The sequence below is a fragment of the Bos indicus genome, chromosome 20, assembly GCF_029378745.1.
Source record: "Bos indicus isolate NIAB-ARS_2022 breed Sahiwal x Tharparkar chromosome 20, NIAB-ARS_B.indTharparkar_mat_pri_1.0, whole genome shotgun sequence".
Taxonomy (NCBI): Eukaryota; Metazoa; Chordata; class Mammalia; order Artiodactyla; family Bovidae; genus Bos; species Bos indicus.
In genome coordinates this window covers 8,703,614-8,726,175 of record NC_091779.1, presented here as the reverse complement: position 1 = coordinate 8,726,175, position 22,562 = coordinate 8,703,614, and the positions used below count along the sequence as shown (strand labels likewise).

Here is a 22,562-nt window from a genome sequence, read left to right as displayed (position 1 = left end):
GCTAGTAAGGTCATGCTTAAAATCTTGCACGCTAGGCTTCAGTATTATGCAAACCAAGAACTTTCAGATGTTGAAACTGGTTTTAGAAAAGGCAGAGGAACCAGAGATCAAATTGCCATCATTTGCTGGATCATAGAGAAGGAAAATGGCAACCCACTCCAGTGTTCTTGCCTGGAAAATTCCAGGGACAGGGGAGCCTGGTGGGCTGCTCTCTATGTGGTCGCACAGAGTCGGACATGACTGAAGCGACTTAGTAGCAGCAGCAGAGAAAGCAAGGGAATCCCAGAAAAATATCCACCTATTTCATCGACTATGCTAAAGCCTTTGACTGTGTGTATCATAACAAACTGTGGAAAATTCTTAAAGACAAAGGAATACCAGACCATCTTACCTGTCTCCTGAGAAACCTGCATGTGGGTCAAGAAGCAACAATTAGAAGCCTGTATGGAACAACTAACTGATTCAGGATTGAGAAAGGATTACAACAAGGCTGTCTGCTGTCACTCTGTTTATTTAATCTATACACTGAGCACATCATGAGAAATGCCAGGTGGATGAATTACAAGGTGGAAATAAGATAGGCGGGAGAAACATCAACAACTTCAGATATGCAGATCAGTTCAGTTCAGTCGCTCAGTCGTGTCCGACTCTTTGAGACCCCATGAACTGCAGCATGCCAGGCCTCCCTGTCCATCACCAACTCCTGGAGTTCACCCAAACCCATGCCATTGAGTCAGTGATGCCATCCAACTGTCTCATCCTCTGTCGTCCCCTTCTCCTCCTGCCCTCAATCTTTCCCAGCATCAGGGTCTTTTCCAGTGAGTCAGTTCTTCACATCAGGTGGCCGAAGTATTGGAGTTTCAGCTTCAACATCAGTCCTTCCAATGAATATTCAGGACTGATTTCCTTTAGGATGGACTGGTTGGATCTCCTTGCAGTCCAAGGGACTCTCAAGAGTCTTCTCCAACACCACAGTTCAAAAGCATCAATTCTTTGGCGCTCAGCTTTTTTTAGAGTCCAACTCTCACATCCATACATGACTACTGGAAAAACCATAGCCTTGACTTGACGGACCTTTGTTGACAAAGTAATGTCTCTGCTTTTTAATATTTTATCTAGGTTGGTCATAACTTTCCTTCCAAGGAGTAAGCGTCTTTTAATTTCATGGCTGCAATCACCATCTGCAGTGATTTTGATGCCCCCAAAAATAAAGTCAGCCTCTGTTTCCCCATCTATTTGCCATGAAGTGATGGAACCAGATGCCATGCTCTTAGTTCTCTGAATGTTGAGCTTAAGCCAACTTTTTCACTCTCCTCTTTCACTTTCATCAAGAGGCTCTTTAGTTCTGCTTCACTTTCTGCCATAAGGGATATGCAGATGATACCACTCTAATGGCAGAAAGTGAAAAGGAACCAAAGAGCCTCTTGATAAGGGTGAAGGAGGAGCCAGCTTAAAATTAAATATTAAAAAAAACTAAGATCATGGCATCTGGCCCCATTACTTCATGGCAAACAGAAGGGGAAAAGGTGGAAGTAGTGTCAGATTTCCTCTTCTTGAGCTGTAAAATCACTGAGGATGGTGAGTGTGGCCATGAAATCAGAAAGCAATTGCTTCTTGGCAGGAAAGTGATAACAAACCTAGACAGTGTGTTGAAAAGCAGAGACATTACTCTGCCAACAAACGTCTATATAATCAAGGCTATGGTCTTCCCAGTGGTCACATCTGGTTGTGAGAGCTGGACTGTAAAGAAGGCAGAGCACTGAAGAATTGATGCCTTCAAACTGTGGTGCTGGAGAAGACTCCTTAGACGGCAAGGAGATCAAACCAGTCAATCTTAAGGGAAATCAACCCTGAATACTCATTGGAAGGACTGATGCTGAAGCTGGAGCTCCAGCATTTCAGTCATCTGATGCAAACAGATGACTCATTGGAAAAGTCCCGGAGCAGGGAAAAATTGAAGGCAGAAGAGGGCGTCAGAAGCCTCTGTTGCCCTCTTCTCCTTCTGTCTTCAATCTTTCCCAGAATCAGGGTCTTTTCCAATGAGTTGGCTGTCAGAAGATGAGATGGCTGGATGGTATCACCAAAGCAATGGACATGAACTTGGGCAGGCTTTGGCAGATGGTGAGGGACAGGGAGGTCTGGCATGCCATAGTTCATGGGGTCGCAAAGAGTCTAGTTTGCAAAGCAATGGACATGAACTTGGGCAGGCTTTGGCAGATGGTGAGGGACAGGGAGGTCTGGCATGCCATAGTCCATGGGGTCGCAAAGAGTCTAGTTTGCAAAGCAATGGACATGAACTTGGGCAGGCTTTGGGAGATGGTGAAGACAGGGAGGTCTGGCATGCCATAGTCCATGGGTCGCAAAGAGTCTAGTTTGCCCAGTTGCCCATGACTGGGCAACTGAACAATAACTAATGAGATTGAGCATCTTTTCAAATGCTTACTGGCAATCTATGTGTCTTACTTGGAGAGATGCCTGTACAGATCTTTTGCCTATTTTAAACTAGATTATTTGTCTTTATATTATTGAAATATGAGTTCTTTATTCTAAAAAAGTCTATCAGATATGTGACTTGCAAGTATCTTTTTCCCATTCTATGGGTAGCCTTTTCACTTTCTTTATGGTATCCTTTGAAGCACAAAAGTTTTAAATTTATTTAAGTCCAATGTATCTAGTATTTTCTTTTGTTGCTTGCACTTTTGATGTCATATCTAAGAAGTCTTTTCCTAACACAAGGTACAAATATCTACTTCCATGTTTTCTTCCAAGAATTTTATAGTTTTGGCTCTTAAATTTAGTTCTATGATCCATTCTGAGTTAAATTTTGTAAATGGTACAAGGTAGGGGTCCAATTTTACCCTTTTGTGTAAGGATACTCAGTTGTCCCAGCACTATTTGTTGAAAACACTCTTTCCCTCATTTAGCTGTCTGGGGACCTTCATTAAAAATACACTGTAGATGTATGTCTTTTGTCAAATTTCAGAAGTTTTCAGCCATTATTTCTTTGAGTATTTTTAGGCCCACCTTCTTTCTTTTCTCTTTCCAGGACGCTGATGACATGAATGTTAGATCTTTAGTCACTTAACTCCATGAAACTCTGCTCATTTTTTTTAAAATCTATTTTCTTTCTATTGTTAGATTGGATAATTTCTATTTATCTATCTACAGGTTCCCTGATTCTTTCCTTGTACTCCTCCATTGTGTTGTTAAACCCATCCACTTAGTTTTCTGTTGATGTTATTCAGTTGTCAAGTCACATCTGACTCTTTGTGACCCCACAGAATGCAGTATGCCAGGCCTCACCATCTCCCAGAGTTTCCCCAAGTTCATGTCCATTAAATTGGTGATGCCATCCAACCATCTCATTCTCTGATACCCTCTTCTCCTTCTGCCTTCATTCAATCTTTCCCAGCATTGGAGTCTTTTCCAATGAGTTGGCTGTTCATATCAGGTGGTCAAAGTATTGGAGTTTCAGCTTCAGCATCAGTTCTTCCAATGAGTATTCAGGGTTGATTTCCTTTAGCATTGACTGGTTTGATCTCCTTGAAGTACAAGGGACTCTCAACACCACAGTTCAAAAGCATTAATTCTTCAGCACTCTGCCTTCTTTATGGTCCAACTCTCACATCCATATATGACCACTGGAAAGACCATAGCCTTGACTATACAGACCTTTGTTGGCAAAGTGATGTCTTTGCTCTTTAATACACTGTCTAGATTTGTCATAGCTTTCCTTCCAAGAAGCAATTATCTTCTAATTTCATGACAGTAGTCACCATCCGCAGTGATTTTAGAGCACAAGAAGAAATCTGTCACTGTTTCTACCCTTTCCCCTTCTATTTGCCATGAAATGATGGGACCAGATGCCATGATCTTAGTTAATTATTAAATTTTTAGTTCTAAAGTTTCCATTGGTTCTTTTTAATATCTCCTATTACTTTGCTGAAGATTTTCTTTTTCTGTCTCAAGTGTTTTTGTAGCTGTTCAGAGAAGCATTTCTCAGATTTCTATGCTTTAAAATCTTTGTCAGATATTCTAAGAACACTCTCATCTTGGTTTTATCATTTATTGTCGTTTTTATATACAGTTTGAAATCTTCCTAGTTCGTTAAATGATCATTGATTTTCAGGTGAAATCTAGATATTGAGGGTATTGTACTATGAGATTTTAGATCTTATTTAAATCTTTTATTTTAGCTGGCTTTTTCTGACACAGCACTCCAAGTGGAAGTGGGGGTGGAGAGCAGGCACCACCTCATTACTGCCAGGTTGGGGAAGAAGTCCAAGTTCCCTATTTGGCCTCCACTGACACCCAAGATAGGAGGCTTCCCATTACTGGTTAGTGGGATGAGTGTCCTAACTCCCTACTTAACTTTCTCTGACACCAGAAGAGGTGAGGGGAAGTTGAGATGAAAGTCTAGGCTCTCCACCAGACCTTTGCTAGCATGAATTAGGGGACAGGAGTCATATTTTTTTCTTAGTTTTTGTCTGGAGTAGAGCATTTATTGTCTAAATGTTTTCTGTCTGCTATACTGCCCCTTTACTGGTCCTTCAGCTAAAGAGAGGAATATTTTCTTGGGTCTTTCTTGGTCTGCACCATAGACACTTCCAAGTAGCCAGCTTCTTCAGTTTCAAGTCTAGGATCTATGAGGCAAAAAGAAAACTCAGGTAACTAATTTTTATATTCCTTGGGTTTCCAGGACCTTAGCTAGTCTGTTTTCTCTCTTTCACGGATGTTTTATGTGTAACATATGTGTAATGCTTTATGTGTAAAATGTATGCTTGTTTTGTGTGTAATGTTCAAGGATTTCAGCTGTACTTTGTGAGAAGAGCAAAAAGTAGGTCTACTCCATCTTCCCAGAAGCAGAAGTCTAAGTAGACATTTTTATAAATAGAATCATATTTTAATCACTAGGAGATATTAATAGTTAAAGGAACTTTGAAGTTCATCTTTTCCCAGTTAATAATAATTCCCTTGTATATCTCTTCTGTACAAACTATAAATTGGGTTTAAGTGAGAAATGCTTATAGATTATTTAAAAATATCTGAATATTGAATACAACTGTCCTTTTCCAACATTTGAATTAAATTCCTCTATATAATTACTTTTTAAATGTTTTTACTTATTGCCAATCTGAACATATTGCAATAGGCATTTCCTTAAACTACCTAGTGTTAAAGGATCTAGTGAGAATCCACAACTTTCCAGAAGTGTAAAATGGAAGCATTTCTCAGAAGTTTTCTATTTGAAAAGCTTCCCTGTATCTAATAGATAGTTTCAGTTATCTTACTGAGTTTCTATATACTCACTAATCATTGACTATTAAAAATATTTAACAATTTCTGGATTTCCAGACCTATTATCTTTTCAATAACCATTCCTCCTTCTCAAACCTCTGCTCTTTTATAGGTGTTAATACCTAATAATACTATCTTTTATTGCCCTCCAACTATCTGTCAGGCACTCTGCTAATAAGCTCCTAATATACTTTATCTTATTTAATCCTGTTTAAGACAAAGTGACGCTCAGAAGGACCACACTGAAAGTGTCTGTAAGTGCATACAGAGCCTCTGCTTATGAGATTCATGCTTGATTTGACAGTGCTACAACCTACAGAGTAAGCGTCTTTTCTTTCCAAGGTGATAGCTTATAGGTATGTTTTCTCCCTTAATACTATTTTGTAACTTCTATCATGCCTTGATTTTATCTTGGTCATGTTTTTACCTAAGAAATAAATTTTAATACAGAAATTTAAAATATGATATCTGTAATGGTTCTGAAGTTAAACTCAAAGTTTATTTACTATTTTTAATTTCAGTATATGTCATTAAAAATACCAACAATTCTTAAAAGTTTATCACATGAGCACTGTTGTACTGTATTTGGATGTGAAGAGAAAACACTCCTGGATTAGATGCTACTTCATTTGGCTAATTGTGCCAAGAGGAAAAAATAACAGGAAATTTAAAATAAAATAAGCTGTGTTAAGAAATCCTTGTTAATGATAAGATTTACTGTTTAAAACAGGTATTTTTAATTTAACCTAAAGGACAAATATTAAAAGCCTACATGTCTAAATATCTCTGTATCCAATACAGAACTATTTTATATTAAAATTTTAATTCATTTTCATTTACATTTTATAAAAGAACAGATATTTAATTTGCCTAGTCTCAATTTCAAAATATTGATAATCAGTATTTTTTCCTTTCAAAATATCTTGGTCAATAAATCTTCTCACATACATTAAATAATACTTTACTTCTTTCCAATTCAACTATTTCCAAACTATTAGTCAGGCAAATTCCTTAGTAATTGCTTAGTCAATATATCTTTACACCTGTCATTATTTGCCAATCCTACACATTTTAAAAGTATTCCTGTTATTTTTCTTTAGTACAGTAGCATACAAATACCACATACACCCTGATTTGTAGAGAACAAGGCTCCCTATTCCATGACAGGACTTCTCAAACGCAGAAATATAATGTTTGTTATTTGGATAAATATACATATTTTGGATAAATATCCCTGCAGATATACTGAACTACCAGTTAGGAAGGTTGACATTAAGATTTTTTTTCTTGATAACCTATTCCTCTCTCAGGGGTCTCTTTTTGCTTCACACTACTGCATGGAACTGCTACTGAATTACCGTTAGAAAATGTTAATCATAATTATAAATATTTTAGTTATTTAAAATATTTTTTCTATGTTCAATTTCCTAATGATAGAAAAGCTCCTTTTATACTCAAAGTCTAAGTTAAATAAACATTTTTTCATAAAATGACTGTTGTTGCAAATGAAAATTAACAAGTTTATTAACAAATAAGATGTCTCAGTATGAAAAACACACTTCTAGTATTGGTACTACAGTTTTATCTAGATATACCTGAAAGGCAACAACCACCACACATTTTCAAAACATAATGTATACAACATTTGCAAGTAGGCTAGTCAAAACTGCTGGTATTTTTACACACATTGACCACGTGAGGAAGAATATTATCAGCGGCATCCTCACCTTAGGAAATAATATTTAAAATATTCACATGTAGTAAATTTATATGTAACAATAATGTGGAGAAGGGAACTATTTATCTACTCACTACCATTATTATAAATGAGTATATAAAACGTCTGCCTTTATATACTCATTTGTATAAAGTATAAATATTTTTCTGTTCAGAAAATAGAAGACATTTTAATTTCTCGTGATGGCCTGTTACGGAGAGGAGAACCTGTTACTTCTAACGGCAAGAAACGACACTTTTATATGAATACACGCCTGAAGACGTAAAACCTAATTTTAGAAAGCATTTAATTTCGCCTACATAGCAGTCGATGTGTCAGACACAGCATACCTCAAAAGCTATCCTGTAATATTCGCGGACAAGCGTCCACCCTATCTAGCCATTGAAGACATTTCTGCTTTTTACCAGCGGCGATGGAACTGTATTATTGTGGAATATGCGGCACATTCGGTATTAAATAGGCTCCCGGGGCAGGGCTGTCACTTTGGAGTTGGTCCCGGGGAAGGGCCGTCGTGCTCAGAGGCAGCCACACTTGCAGGGCCATTTTGTCCGAGGCCTCACAGGGCAGAGAAGCGTCAGCAGCGGCTCCTCCTTGAGCCACAGGCTCGGGCCCGCGAGCCGGCCGCAGGAGGCGCGAGCTGGAGCCCGGCAGCGGGCCGAGGCCCGAGGCCCGAGCCTGCAGCGGGGGCTTAGAAACCGCTGCCACGCGCTGCCGGGCGCAGGTCCTTAGGCCCCGCAGTCCCCCGGCCGCGGTTTTCCCAGCCCCGGCGCCGTTGCCAAGGCGACCGCCGCCGAACGTTCCCGCGGCGGGCCCCGCCCCCCGTCCAATCGGACCGGCGCTCGGCGGAGCCCAGATTCTCTTTGTTCCGCAGCCATTTCAGGCCCCGGACGAGAGGCAGCGCCGCTTCGGCAGAGGGCCCGAGCGCCGGAGGCCTCTGGGATGGTGTGGGACCGGGTAGGTGGCGTGAGGGTGCGCGGCCCCTGACTGGAGGGCGGGAACTGAGGCAAGCTGTTCGCAAGCTGCCTCACGGCCGCGGGGAGAGGCGCCGCCGCCTCGTCGGTGCCAGCCTGGCCGTTTGGAGCCCGGCGGCGGCGGCGGCGCGGTTCTAAGCCCAACAGCTGCTGGCCCGGGCGTCCTTGGGGATCCGGACAGGGGGCGGGCGGCGGCTCTTCAGGTGTCCGAGGGTAGGGCCCGTAGCCCCTGAGGGGTGGCGGGAAGAAGGTCTGCGCCTCAGGGCGCTGACTGAACCGCGGCGTTTGAGGACCCCGGGACAGCTGCTCCCCGCGGGTTCTGGGCACCGTCGGGCGCTGCCCCGGATGCCCGCTCTTTGTCCCCGCCCGGCCGCCTCTGCTCGGCTGTCCTGGGCCCGCACCCACCACCGCCTCCACACTCCGACGGCCGATCGCTGTCTCCAGGCGGCTTTTTTCCCCTTGGGGACTCGTGGTTTCACGACATGTTTACATAATTTTAATGTTTGTAACTGTACGGGTTTTGCGTGGGTGTGTGTTTTTTGCACTTCTGCCCTTCTGTACTACTCCCACGCGAACACGCCCCAGGGAACTGCTGCTGAGAAGCGGACCCACGCCACAAGCAACCTGTTTGGGGAGTGGTTTTCTTCCTATTGAAAGCAATCGCTTGTTAACTTGTTTTCAGATTTTAAGAATCAACTAGATTTTACAAGGATTGCATAGTTTTAAGCGCGTTACCTTAACCATCACTAATCAGTTCCGTTCTTCCACAGATAAAAATATAGAAAATTAAGTTGGAGACTGTCCACAAATTGATTTTGACAGTTGTATTAAGAAGCTCAGTAGCAATCCTGCCTTGAAGCTTGTAGCTTGAATGATGAGTGTATAAATGGTGCTTTTTTTTTTTTTACCTAAAGGAAAGATTTTTTAAAAAATACAAGTTGTATCGTGTAGTAGGTATTTGAAAATGCAAGACTGTAAAATGGCTGTCCGGACATGCTCGTTTTTAGGATAACAAAAGTTACATTTGGTTTTAAGTTTCTCTATTTTGTCAAAGCTTTCATATTAGAATGGTAAATAAGTTATACTTAATCAAGGGAGGATTCCGTATTTTGAAATCAATTCTGTTTTCCATTTTTACCCTCTCCTGCACCTATTTTTCTTAGAGAATGACTCTGCCAAGTTGAAAACTTGGAACTGCAAAAGAGAAACACTAGCTTGAAGGTGCAGATTTCTTTTTTACTCTGCACTGTATACAATGCATAAATGTATTTGCATAAATGCAAAAATGCGTTAACAGTTCGGCAGTTCACCTAATTTAACGGGAGCCTAATGAACTATTAGTGATCCACTTTCTTTTACCTAAAAGAGGCCCCTACCAGATTAGCCTTGGTGTTGTTACATTTTCATCCTAGATATTCAGGGAATTACTGAATTCCCCCCACAGAAGTATCTTAAAATATTTTAAAGTTGTATAGCTTATTATCATTGTATATTGTGATCAGGATAAGATTTTGGTAAAAATATATATGATTCCGGTTGTAAATCTTTCCATTATCAAAACTTTTTGTATCCATTGTTTTTATGACTAGTTTTTTTTATATAATGTTAAAGCCATCTCATGAATTCTGTTTTTCTAAATCCTATAAATGAACTGCATTGAAATATACATGTATTATGTTTAGAAGAATTGCTTGCAGTTAACCATGTTGGATTACTGCAGACACTGTTTTTAAGAAAAGGAATTTGGTTATAAAGGAAGCCAAACCAAGTGACATATATAATGAAATAAATTTATCAAATATAAACTGCAGAGAAGAACACAGCAATAAGTGGGAGTTATTTGTTTTGCCCAGGATATAAATTATGAATTTTTTCCTAAAACTGATATTTGAATACATATTGGTGTCAAAGATCTTGTTCCTAAAAAACAAAAAGGTGAAAAAGCTGAGAAAATCAAAGTGAGAGTTTTTTAGAAACAGTGTAGAATAATTCCAGCTTCAGAAAGGTAGGATCAGAGACAGCTAAGAGACAGCTAACTAAATTCCCCAGGTGTTGAAAATCTTTCTTAGTTGGTTCCATTCAGCCAGTGCTATGATAGCTCTCTGGTGAGTGCTGACAGGTAAGAGAGGTCTCCTGGATTGTAGAGGGTGAGGAGTTTACAATGGAGGACAGAGGTCTGCAGAAGTGGTGACTGTAGATTTGTAGTTCTATAGATGGGTGTTGAGCTTCCTCGGTGGCTTAGTGGTAAAGAATCTGCCTGCAATGCAGGAACCTCAGGAGACTCAGGTTCAGTCCCTGGGTCAGGAAGATCCCCTGGAGGAGGGCATGGCAACCTATTCCACTATTATTGCCTGGAACGTACCATGGAGAGGCTAAATCCATAGCGTCCCAAAGAGTCAGGACATGACTGAAGCGACTTAGCACACAGATGGGACTTAGGGTGGGAAAGAGTTTTCAGAAGCCACGTTTGCTTATTTCAAGACTTCCTTACTAGAATTATTTGACGTACTATGTAATAATGTTAAGAGTTCCAGAATCTTAATGGTTAAATGAGATACTAGAATGGGAAATTAGGGTGCAGATTTGTCTTAGAATTTTTTGCAGTAGATAGAACCAATACAGGAATGGTGGCTACATCTCATTCCAAAATGGCACCTGATAGCTGAGCAAATATTTGAACTCAGAATTGAAGGAAAGCTGAAGGAAATCTAATATCCGAAAGACTACAAGATTTGAATCATCATATGTCTTTTTAATGGTAAAAATTTTAAAACAAAGCAAGTCTTTTCAGTGTAATATAGTAAGTTCTTAGAACTGGGCCTGGCATGTAGTAAACACTTCATAAATAATAACTTATTATCATCATCTTTGACATGGTCATTGGTATTTTAGAAAACTATAGAAAGCAACCATAAAATAATGATCACAAATATCAGGACCATGAGGTAATTAAGCCCTTTGATACATTTCCTTCCAATATTTTTTCTCAGTTTATTTGATTTTTATACAGTTGAGACTTTTATATTAATAATTTTGCTTTTTTCACCTAGCACCATAAGCATTCTGACATGCTGTGAAATTATTTTGTCAGCATCTTTTTAAATAACCACATGATGTTTTTATGAATTTCTCATAAACATTTTGCTGTTGAACAGTTAGCAAGTTTCTTTTTTTATTATATTTTTGCGGTTATAATAAACACTACAACGAACATCCTTATACATAAAAACAATTTCTTTGTTTTAGATTATTTCATTAAAATAGATTTCCCAAAGTGAAAATATTGGGTCAGTGTATATGAACATCCAAAAACTCAGTTCATATTGCCAAACTGCTTTTACTTAAGGGAATTTAATAATGGAATTAAATTGAGGAGCACAGCGTTTATTGCCCTTTTGCTTGAGTTGAAAGGGAAGAGAGAGTGAATTAACATTTTTTTTCTGTTGTATGATGATGTAATATGATAGTCATCATTTGTAGGCATTTGGCATACATTAGTACTTTTACATACAGTATGCTCATTATCTTAGCCCCCTGTTGCTTTACACATGATAGTTACTTCCATTTTACTTACGGGAGAACTGAAGTATCAGTAGGTAAGTAGTTTGCCCAGAGACTCAAGAGTGTTCTTGGCTGAATCTGAATCTAAATCTGCATGATTATGAAATGCATATTCTTTTATTTGTAAAGTTTTATGTGACACACATATTCAGAATCTTGTAATGAATATATGTATACATTGAATGAATGCAGAATCTTAAAATGTATTTTATAGTGCACTCTAACGGTGAATCTATTAACTATAGATCATAGACCACATTTTTTTTAATTTTATTTATTTATTTATTTTTGGCTGCTCTCAGTCTTCAGTGCTTCTCGGGCTTTTCTCTAGTTTCGGGGAGCAGAGGCTGCTCTGTACTTGGTGGTGTGCGGGCTTCTCATTGCAGTGTCTTCTTTTGTTGCAGAACACGGGCTCTAGGGCATGCAGACTTCAGTGGTTGTGGTTCCAGGGCTCTAGAGCACAGACTCAGTAGTTGCGGAGCTCAGGGCTTAGTTGCTCCGGCATGTGGGATCTTCCTGGACCAGGGATAGAACCCATGTTTCCTGCATTGGCAGGCGGATTCTTTACTGCTGAGCCACCAGGGAAGCCCCATAGACCACACTTTGAAGATAGTAAACTGAGCTGGAAGTAATGAATGAATGACTTGCAAAGTTTTAAAACAGATAAGGTTTAACTATTCAGGTGTATTTTTAAAAGAAAAAAAAAAAAAAAAAACAACTCTTTACCAGGATGAGGTGTAATTGATAAGGAGTATATAAAGCTGGTTTCTAAAATGATTGCAGCAAGCATTTGTGGGTGAAATGCTCTTAGTAAAGACCTCTTAGAGGAGGAGAAAACAAATCCATCAAATATGGAGGTTAAGAGAAATGACAAAGGCCCATTAAATAACTAAATTGAAAAACATGTTTAGTGAAGTCCCTGGCAAAGTGTCAACTGAAGTCTTAATAGAAAAGAAAAAAAAAATATGTTAAGGAGAGTAAGTATCAACAAGGTGTGTGAAAATAATTTTATACTGAAAACTAAAGCAAAAAAAAATTTTTAGTTGCATTTTGTAGTTGACTTTGAAGCACTCTGAAGCCATTAGTGAAATAATTATTGGTGAAGTCCCTGAAACCTCAAATACCAAAGTAACCACTACAGTGAAAAGATTGATCCCAGAAAGGTCAAGATTCCATTGCTTTTGTCTTTACTAGGGAAGGAATTAGGGGAGAGAAATACTTCACCAGATTGTAAGTGTACAAAATAGGTGCAAATAAATAATTAGGAATAGGTGGTATCCATCAAAATCGTAAGTAAGTGAATACAAAACATGGATCATTATACTGCCATTAGAAATAATGTTTTTAAAAAATACTTAATGAAGTAAAAATATAGTTTATTTTAACTGGCAATAGGAAAATGATGGAAAGATGCCAAATTATGGAGGACTTCATTGTGCCCTTTATGCATTTAATGAGCACTTTTAGTGCTGAGATTGTCCCTTTTTCTCAAGAGATTTAGATCCTACTGTCGAGAGAGAGATGTAAATCAAAAAAGTGCAATGAAGTGTAGGTAAAGCTTTTATGATATAAATCTGATGAGACCCTGTAAATAGTTTCCGCTTTGTAGACAAACCAAACTTAGCCACTGTAGTGCAAAAGCAACCATAGACAATATGGAAACCAAGGGGTGTGACTAGATTTGATTGGTAGGCTTTAAGGAGAAGAAGGGGACAACAGAGGATGAAATGGTTGGATGGCATCACCGACCTGATGGACATGAATTTGAGCAAGCTCCAGGAGTTGGTGATGGACAGGGAAGCCTGGCGTGCTGCAGTCCATGGGGTCACAAAGAGCCAGACACAACTGAGTGACTGAACTGAAGTAGAATTTCTAGTATACAGTAGAGGGATTTCAGGAGGAGATACTTACTGAACCTTGTATTGCCCTAGCATGAGCCATTGAAAGATTTGAAACAAGAAATTTGCAGTGTTGATTTGTGTGATTCATTAAGAATAGAAAAATAGGTTAATTTTAGGTGCTCTAAACTAATAGGAGGATTCATTTTTTAAATGGGCAAATTCGTAGACAAGGAAATACAGCTAGCCAATAATCATGAAATTAATGCTCTACCCCACAAATAGGGAAATGCAAAGTAAAACAGTGAAAAATTTTTTTACCCATCAGATTGGCAAAAGTGATAAGAATGTAGAATGTATTTTGCTAGAATGTATTGATAAGGTTGAAGGGAAATGCAAACATTGAATAAATCAGTACAGCCATTTTAATTTTCAAGTAAAAACTTTTTGGACTTGAGCAGTTTCTATTTCTTAGAGAAACACATGGGTATATCAGGAATCATGTATATTCAAGGAAGTCTTTGTCAGTAGCCACAGAACCTCCAGACTTTCAGGTCACCTTTTATCTCCTCTACACTCAATCATTAAAAGGTCTATATTTGGCTCCTTTTTTTTTTTTTAACCCCCATCCCAGCTCTTCATATTCTTCTACTGTGCGTTCATCTGCAAAATCCAAAGCTTGAAAAAGCTACTGTTCTCCCTCCCTTCTGCCTAAAAATCCTTAGTTTTGGATTATGTCCTCGGATTATGTGACTACTTCCCTTTATGATTGCTATCAACTGCTAACATTAAGGTCATTCCTCCTCATTTCTCTCTTATTTTTGCTCCAGGCTCCTGCCCCTCTCTTCAATACCACTCAGTCTTTACATTGAAATTAGATCAAGCATCCCTGATTTTTCCTCCAGTGTTCCTTTCACCTCTGTTTTATCTCAGTCACTCATTCCCAAAGTTTTCCCTCTTGCATTGTCAGTAACTGCAGTCCCTCTGTGGTTGCTATTTCACGTTTTCTGCTCTTTGACCACACTTCCTATCTAGTAGTTCACTCCTAGTTAGTATCTCAGAGCCGACTTTCTCTTTACCCCGATGGAATCGCCCGTTTATTGATCCTATTACTGTGTCCCTGCCACTCACCCTCTTGCTGTTTTTACTTCCTTTCTTACTCAGTTTAAATTCCATGGTTAATCACTCCCTTGGATGACTCCCTTGCTCTTCGCTTGTTTAGTAGAACCACACACTGGTTAAAACCAACTCTCTGCTTTCTTTGCACCTGCCCCTAGGTATCTTAGAATGGCTAGAAGAAAATACAGCCACACATGACCACATACCTCGTGTGGATTGTTATGCTGCCTATTGATTATACTGTATTTTCCTGGTCTGTTCGCTTTCCTACTTTTCTCAATGACTATTTTGTATCTTGTTTTCTTCAAACCTCCAACATGTCTTTTCCCATCCTCATTTTCAGTTCATTACCTTGCTTCCTATTTTGTTAAGAAAACTGAAGCAGTCAGCAAACTTCCACACACTTCCACCGCCCCGTGAACTATGGTCATCTGTGTCAGTACATGCTGTCTTCTTGCTTGTTAGATGAGCTGTTCTGTGTCCTTGTGTCTGCTTCTGTGTTAGATCCCATCCTTTCTCCTCTATCATCTGCTCAAGGAATTGCTTCAGCTTCTGTCCTTCCACATTAATTTTTTCCTTTACTGGATTATTTCAATCAGCAAAGAGACAAGCTATTATTTCTACTATGTTAAAAAAAAAGATTGATCCACTCTTTACCACCTGTTTCCCCATATTTTTGGTTTCCTTTTGCAGCATTATTCCCTGAGAGAGTTGTCTATATTTGCTGTTGCCCTTTTCTCCTCCCATACTCTGTCAAACCCATTCCAATCAGGCCTTTGCACCATTCTGAGCTGAGACAGTTCCTTAGTTTCTCCAGTAACTTCCTTGTCGCCAGATGCCATATGTTATTGAGTCTGTTCATCTTACTTGACCTGTCAGCAACCTTTGACAGAGCTATTTCTCTTAATCTTGAAACTCTTTCTTCTGAGCTTTGCAGGATAACTCACACCCCTGGTTATCTCCTACGTCAGTGCTGGCTCCTTGTAATTCTCCTTTGCCTTTCTTTACACAGACTTAGTATTGGAGAGCCCCAGAGCTCAGGCCTTGTTTTTTGTGTTTCACACAACTCACTCCATTAGTAATCTCATTCAGTCTCATGGCTTTAAATACTGTCTAAATGCCATATATGCTCAGTCACTCAGTCGTGTCTGGCTCTTTTTAACCCCATGGGCTGTAGCCCACCAGGCTCCTCTGTCCAAGGAATTTTCCAGGCAGGAATACTGGACTGGGTTGCGGTTTGCTTCTCCAGGGGATCTTCTCCACCCAGGGATCGAACCTAGATCTTCTGCATTGTGGGCAGATTCTTTACCAACTGAGCCACCAGGGAAGTTGCCATCTCAATGTTCAGTTCAGTTGCTCAGTTGTGTCTGACTCTTTGCGACCCCATGAATCGCAGCACGCCAGGCCTCCCTGTCCATCACCAACTCCCGGAGTTCACTCAGACTCATGTCCATCGAGTCAGTGATGCCATCCAGCCATCTCATCCTCTGTCGTCCCCTTCTCCTCCTGCCCCCAATCCCTCCCAGAATCAGAGTCTTTTCCAATGAGTCAACTCTTCGCATGAGGTGGCCAAAGTACTGGAGTTTCAGCTTCAGCATCATTCCTTCCAAAGAAATCCCAGGGCTGATCTCCTTCAGAATGGACTGGTTGGATCTCCTTGCATTCCAAGGGACTCTCAAGAGTCTCCACCAACACCACAGTTCAAAAGCATCAATTCTTCGGCCCTCATCCTTCTTCACAGTCCAACTCTCACATCCATACATGACCACAGGAAAAACCATAGCCTTGACTAGACGGACCTTTGTTGGCAAAGTAATGTCTCTGCTTTTGAATATGCTATCTAGGTTGGTCATAACTTTCCTTCCAAGGAGTAAGCGTCTTTTAATTTCATGGCTGCAGTCACCATCTGCAGTGATTTTGGAGCCCAAGAAAATAAAGTCTGACACTGTTTCCACTGTTTCCCCATCTATTTCCCATGAAGTGATGGGACCGGATGCCATGATCTTCATTTTCTGAATATTGAGCTTTAAGCCAACTTTTTCACTCTCCTCTTTCACTTTCCTCAAGAGGCTTTTTAGTTCCTCTTCACTTTCTGCCATAAGGGTGGTGTCATCTGCATATCTGAGGTGATATTTCTCCCAGCAATCTTGATTCCAGCTTGTGCTTCTTCCAGCCCAGTGTTTCTCATGATGTACTCTGCATAGAAGTTAAATAAGCAGGGTGACAATATACAGCCTTGACGTACTCCTTTTCCTATTTGGAACCAGTCTGTTGTTCCATGTCCAGTTCCAACTGTTGCTTCCTGACCTGCCTATACGTTTCTCAAAAGGCAGGTCAGGTGGTCTGGTATTCTTCAGAATTTTCCACAGTTTATTGTGATCAACACAGTCAAAGGCTTTGGCATAGTCAATAAAGCAGATATAGATGTTTTTCTGGAACTCTCTTGCTTTTTCGATGATCCAGCAGATGTTGGCAATTTGATCTTTGGTTCCTCTGCCTTTTCTAAAACAGCTTGAACATCAGGAAGTTCATGGTTCACATATTGCTGAAGCCTGGCTTGGAGAATTTTGAGCATTACTTTACTAGCGTGTGAGATGAGTGCAATTGTGCGGTAGTTTGAGTATTCTTTGGCATTGCCTTTCTTTGGGATTGGAATGAAAACTGACCTTTTCCAGTCTTGTGGCCACTGCTGAGTTTTCCAAATTTGCTGGCATATTGAGTGCAGCACTTTCACAGCATCATCTTTCAGGATTTGAAAGAGCTCAACTGGAATTCCATCACCTCCACTAGCTTTGTTCGTAGTGATGCTTTCTAAGGCCCACTTGACTTCACATTCCAGGATGTCTGGCTCTAGGTCAGTGATCACACCATTGTGATTATCTGGGTTGTGAAGATCTTTTTTGTATAGTTCTTCTGTGTATTCTTGCCACCTCTTCTTAATATCTTCTGCTTCTGTTAGGTCCATACCATTTCTGTCCTTTATCGAGCCTATCTTTGCATGAAATGTTCCCTTGGTATCTCTAATTTTCTTGAAGAGATCTCTAGTCTTTCCCATTCTGTTGTTTTCCTCTATTTCTTTGCATTGATCGCTGAAGAAGGCTTTCTTATCTCTTCTTGCTATTCTTTGGAACTCTGCATTCAGATGCTTATATCTTTCCTTTTCTCCTTTGCTTTTCGCTTCTCTTCTTTTCACAGCTATTTGTAAGGCTTCCTCACCCAGCCATTTTGCTTTTTTGCATTTGTTTTCCATGGGGATGGTCTTGATCCCTGTCTCCTGTACAATGTCACGAACCTCATTCCATAGTTCATCAGGTACTCTATCTATCAGATCTAGGCCCTTAAATTTATTTCTCACTGCCACTGTATAAGTTAGCAGTGCCCAAATTTAGATCTTTATCCTCTCTCTCTCTAATTCCGTACATATTCAACTCCTTTTTGACATTTCTACCTAAATGTCTAATAATAGGCCTCAGGCTCAGCTTGTCTGTAACTTACCTCCTAAACTTCCTCCCAGTACTGGCTCTACCCACAGACTTCACCATTTTTGTTTGCCAATGGCAACTCCATCCTCCTAGTACCTCACACTAAAATACTGGAGTTGTTCTTGACTTTGCTGTTTCTTTGACACATCCATTCCATCAAGACAGCTTTTTTTTTCCCCTATATCATCAAAATATATCCAGAATTTTACCATGCTTCACCCTCTTCACTACCCTTATCCTGGTCCAAACCACAGCCATCATATCTTTTTGGATTACTTACTAGGATTCTATCTGGTCTCCCTGTTGTATCCTGCCCTCCTGCCTACAGTCTTCCTTCAGTATAGTAGCCAGAGCAAACCTTTTACGATTAATACAGTCTCTGTCACTTCTCCATTCAAAGCCCTGTAGTTCCCCCTTTGACTCAGAAAATCTAGTCCTTACGATCACTTATAAGGCTCTACATAATCTACCCAACCCACTTCCCTTTCTCCTTACCTCCCTGACCTCATTTCCCACTACCACTTTCCCTTTTACCCACTGGCCTTTGCTCAGCTCTCACATTCTCTAAACACTGTTTAATACTGCATCCTATCCCCTTATCCCCCTTATCCTGGATTCTTTTTTACTTTGTGCATACTACATACCACCTTCTAACACACAGTTAGGGGTCAACAGGCTAGATCTCCATTGCCCTGTGGCCTGTTTTTGTACAGCTTATGAGCTAAGAATGGTTTTTACATTTTTTTAAGGATTATAAAATAGAAAGACTATATAACAGACATATTCTTAGTATTTGGCCTGAACATGGTCTGCAAAGTGCAGAAAATTTACTTTCTAGGCCTTTACAGAAAGGTTAGCACTAAATATTCTGTTTATTGTCTTTTCTCTTCTTACATGAATGTAAGCTCCAAGAGGGCAAAGACCTTTGTTTTCTTTATTGCTCTATTTGCAATAAGAACAGTGCCTAGAATATAGACAGTCAGTAAATATTTGTTAAAAGAATGAATTGCTTGTAATGGTATAAAATTAAAATGAAATGGCAACCCCCTCCAGTATTCTTGCCTGGAAAATTCCCATGGACAGAGGAGCCTGGCAGGCTACAGTCCATGGGGTTGCAAGAGTCGGACATGACTTAGCGATTAAACCATTACCAAACCAGAGCTAAATATAATAAGTAGGAAAGCTAGGGCATATTTTAGATGAGTTTTTATAGAACCAAAGTAAAATTCATTTTATTTTGACGTAAAGATATGTATTTAAATGCCCCCAAAACGGCTCTGTAAGGATACAGCATCAAATGAATATTAGAGTACCTTTGGGGAAGAGACCAGGATTAGGAGAGGTACTTGAAGGGAACTTGAATTTCATCTGTATTGTTTACGTTAATACAGTGAGAAGCAGCAGATACCAATTTTTCATTTAAAGATTCTTCTAATGAAGAGAAAGGGGGAAAAAATAGGTATTGATTAAAGCAGTGAGAAGAAATAGTAAGCGGGTAGAGAGAGAGGGAAGAAAACATTGCTGGCCAAATATGACATTTAAAAAAGGCAGTCTGAGAAGTGAGCAGTATCAATATTTGAAGATGGAACAAGCAAAAGTAAGACTCTTAAGTAGGGAAAAGCATAACATCAGGGAACTATAAGAAAACTGGTGTGGAGCATAGTTGGAAAAGGGGACAGAGTCTGCTAGGAGATTAGTTCAGAGAGAGACAGAATCCCACATTAGGAACAATTTTGTAGGCTATGGTAAGAATAAAGTGAAAGTCGCTCAGTCGTGTACAACTCTTTGCGACCCCATGGACTGTACAGTCCATGGTACTCTCCAGGCCAGAATACTGAAGTGGGTAGCCTTTCCCTTCTCCAGGGGATCTTCCCAACCCAGGGGTCAAACCCAGGTCTCCCACATTGCAGGCAAATTCTTTGCCAGGGAAGCCCATGCTAAGAATATGAGGCTTTATTTTTAATTGTGAAGAGAAACCATTGGACAGTTTTGATGGAGAGAAGATATAATTGCAACTTTAACTTGATCATTTTTGCTGCTTCATCTCAAAATGGGACTGGAAGTGAGCAAGAGGGAAGGCCAGGTAACCAATTAGACTAGACTACTTTTGTAGAAAATGGTATCTGGACTGTGGTAGACAGTATAGGTGAAAAGTGGTCAGAGTATATTTTAAAGGTATATTTTAAGAGTATATTTCGACAGAACTGACTGATGGTTTAAGTGTAGAATATAAGGGAAATCAAGGATGACACCTTGGTATTTTGGCATGAACAACTGGATGAACACTAGTAACATTTACTAATAATAGGCAACTGGAGGAGGAACAAATTTGAGTGAGATGAAGAAAATCAAGTTCTGTTTTAGCCAGCAAAGTTTGAGATATCCATTTAATAAACAAGTAAATAATCTTACAAGACGTTAGAATCTTGAGTCTGCAATTCAAAGGGCTGTTCATTGGCACAAACTGGATAGATTATGTAGATAGAAGAAAGATGCCAGGGATATTTAGGGGTGGGGGGGTCAGCAAGGTAAAATGAAAACCAAAGGAGATATATTGCCACAGGCTAAGAGGTGAAAGAATTGTTGCCTGTTTTCAGCACTGTGGAGAAATTAAGATGAGGCCAAGAAGAAACCATTTGGTTTGGCAACAAGGAAATCTCAGTCTCATGGAATATAGTGTTGGGGGGGAAGGGGGGGGTGGGAACAGGGTGATTATACTCAACTTTCAAGATGTTTCTGTGAATGGAAGGGAATAATCGAGCATTAATTGGAAAGAGTGGGTAAATGGAGTCAAAGCTTGTTTTTAAAGATATTTTTAGATAATTTTAAACTTAGAGAAAAGTTATGAGAGTAATTGGGAGAACTCTCATATACCCACCCTTTACCTGCATCCACCCATTTGTAACATTTTGCCACATTTTTCCAGCCACTGCCACATGAAATTATTTTTTTGAGTAGATTGCATACATCTTGATCCTCTACCCCTTAATACCTTAATGTGTACTTCTTAAGAGCCACAGGATATTCTCTTCTGAAACCACAGATAGTCATCAACTTCAGGAAATTTAGTGTTTTACAGCCTGTATTACGACTTTGTCACTTGTTTTGGTAACATCCTTTATAACATTTTTTTCCTGCAGTACAGGATCCAGTCTAGGGTTTTATATTACTTTTCGTTGTCATCTTTTTAGACAATGAGTTTTTTTGATGGAACTTAGCCATTTTTCATCATAATAGCCCCATAGGTAGAAGTACTATTAATTATCTCATTTTGTAGATCATAGGTTAATTATTCTTTCCATGACTAATAAGTGGCAGAGCAAGAATGCAAAGTCAATCTAAGGAACAACAGTTTGTATTCTTAAGCTATATACAACAGTGCCTCCCGTGTAGTGCATGGAAAAGTCTGAAATTCCTCATTTGACGTGGGCAAATAAGTCAAATAGAGAAATCAGAGACAAAGATTCTTATATCAAAAAAGTCCTTTTAAATTTCTAGATCTAGGTTATAACTCTTGGCAGTGGTGGATCAGAGTGTAATGTCACCTTGATGAGCATCAGGACAGAAGGAAACAAGGAAAGAAAAATGAAGATATTTAAACTTTATATGTAAATTTTACCAGCGTGTGCATGCATGCTCTGTCATGTACAACTTTTTGCAGCCCCGTGGACTGTAGCCGCCAGGCTCCTCTGTTAATGCAATTTTCCAGGCAAGAATACTCGAGCGGGTTGCCATTTCTTCCTCCAGGGGATCTTCCTGACCCAGGGATCAAACCCATGTCTCCTGTGTTGGCAGGCAGATTATCTACCACTGAGTCACCTGGGAAGCCCAAATTTTACCAGACACATTTTTGAGTTACTATTGCTGGTTGTTTAGAAAGGTAAAATAAAGTACTTGAGTTAATTCTTTCGTGGTAAAGTTTTAATTGGCAGTATAAATGGGTATGAACTGGAGAGTCCTGACATAAGTTTTGGCTCATAAAATACTGCTTATCAAACCTTTTTTAGAAAATATTAGGAGAATTAATTTAGGAAAAGAGCTTTAAACCGTGAATCGTTAAAACCACAGGTGATCCAATGAGCAGGAATTAGAACACTACATTGGATTTTTAGCTCAATAATGTTTTATACATTTTTTTGTTACACAGTTTTGAGGATATAATAGGCAAAGACTTCCATTGGGTAGAAATCCAAGTTAAAATGAAAATTTCTGTACATAATGTTTTCAACTAAAGAATGAATTCGATAAGAACTGACCTAAGCCTGGTGCAGACCGTTCACAGGAGCCCAGGTATTTGCTGAAAGAATCACATGACATGAAATTCTTACTCAAGTAATTTAGCAGTCCCAGAACTACAACTGAGTTGAATATAAGTTTCTGTGAAGACTTGGAGGATTTCAGTAGCAAGTCTAAAGTAAGGCTGGCTTTGGTATTAGAATATGACCAGATTCATTATTTACTAAATGTTTTAATTTCTAAAAGCTGAAAAGGAGCATGGTCTTTAATTGCTTTGTAAGTAAGGAAGTGAACCAAACAAGTGTAAATGACCTGTACA

At 39.5% G+C, this 22,562-nt stretch overlaps 1 protein-coding gene across 2 annotated transcripts in view; it reads left to right on the top strand.

The window, feature by feature from the left end:
• The first annotated feature begins 7,843 nt into the window (after positions 1 to 7,843).
• The window catches only part of TNPO1 (transportin 1), an 89,908-nt gene continuing 75,189 nt past the window's right edge, over positions 7,844 to 22,562 (top strand). For both annotated transcript variants that reach the window (XM_070774558.1, XM_070774555.1), the window contains exon 1: positions 7,844 to 7,990. In XM_070774558.1, coding sequence (XP_070630659.1) covers positions 7,976 to 7,990 — 15 coding nt within the window. In that variant the 5' untranslated portion in view covers positions 7,844 to 7,975. The remainder of the gene's footprint in view (positions 7,991 to 22,562) is intronic.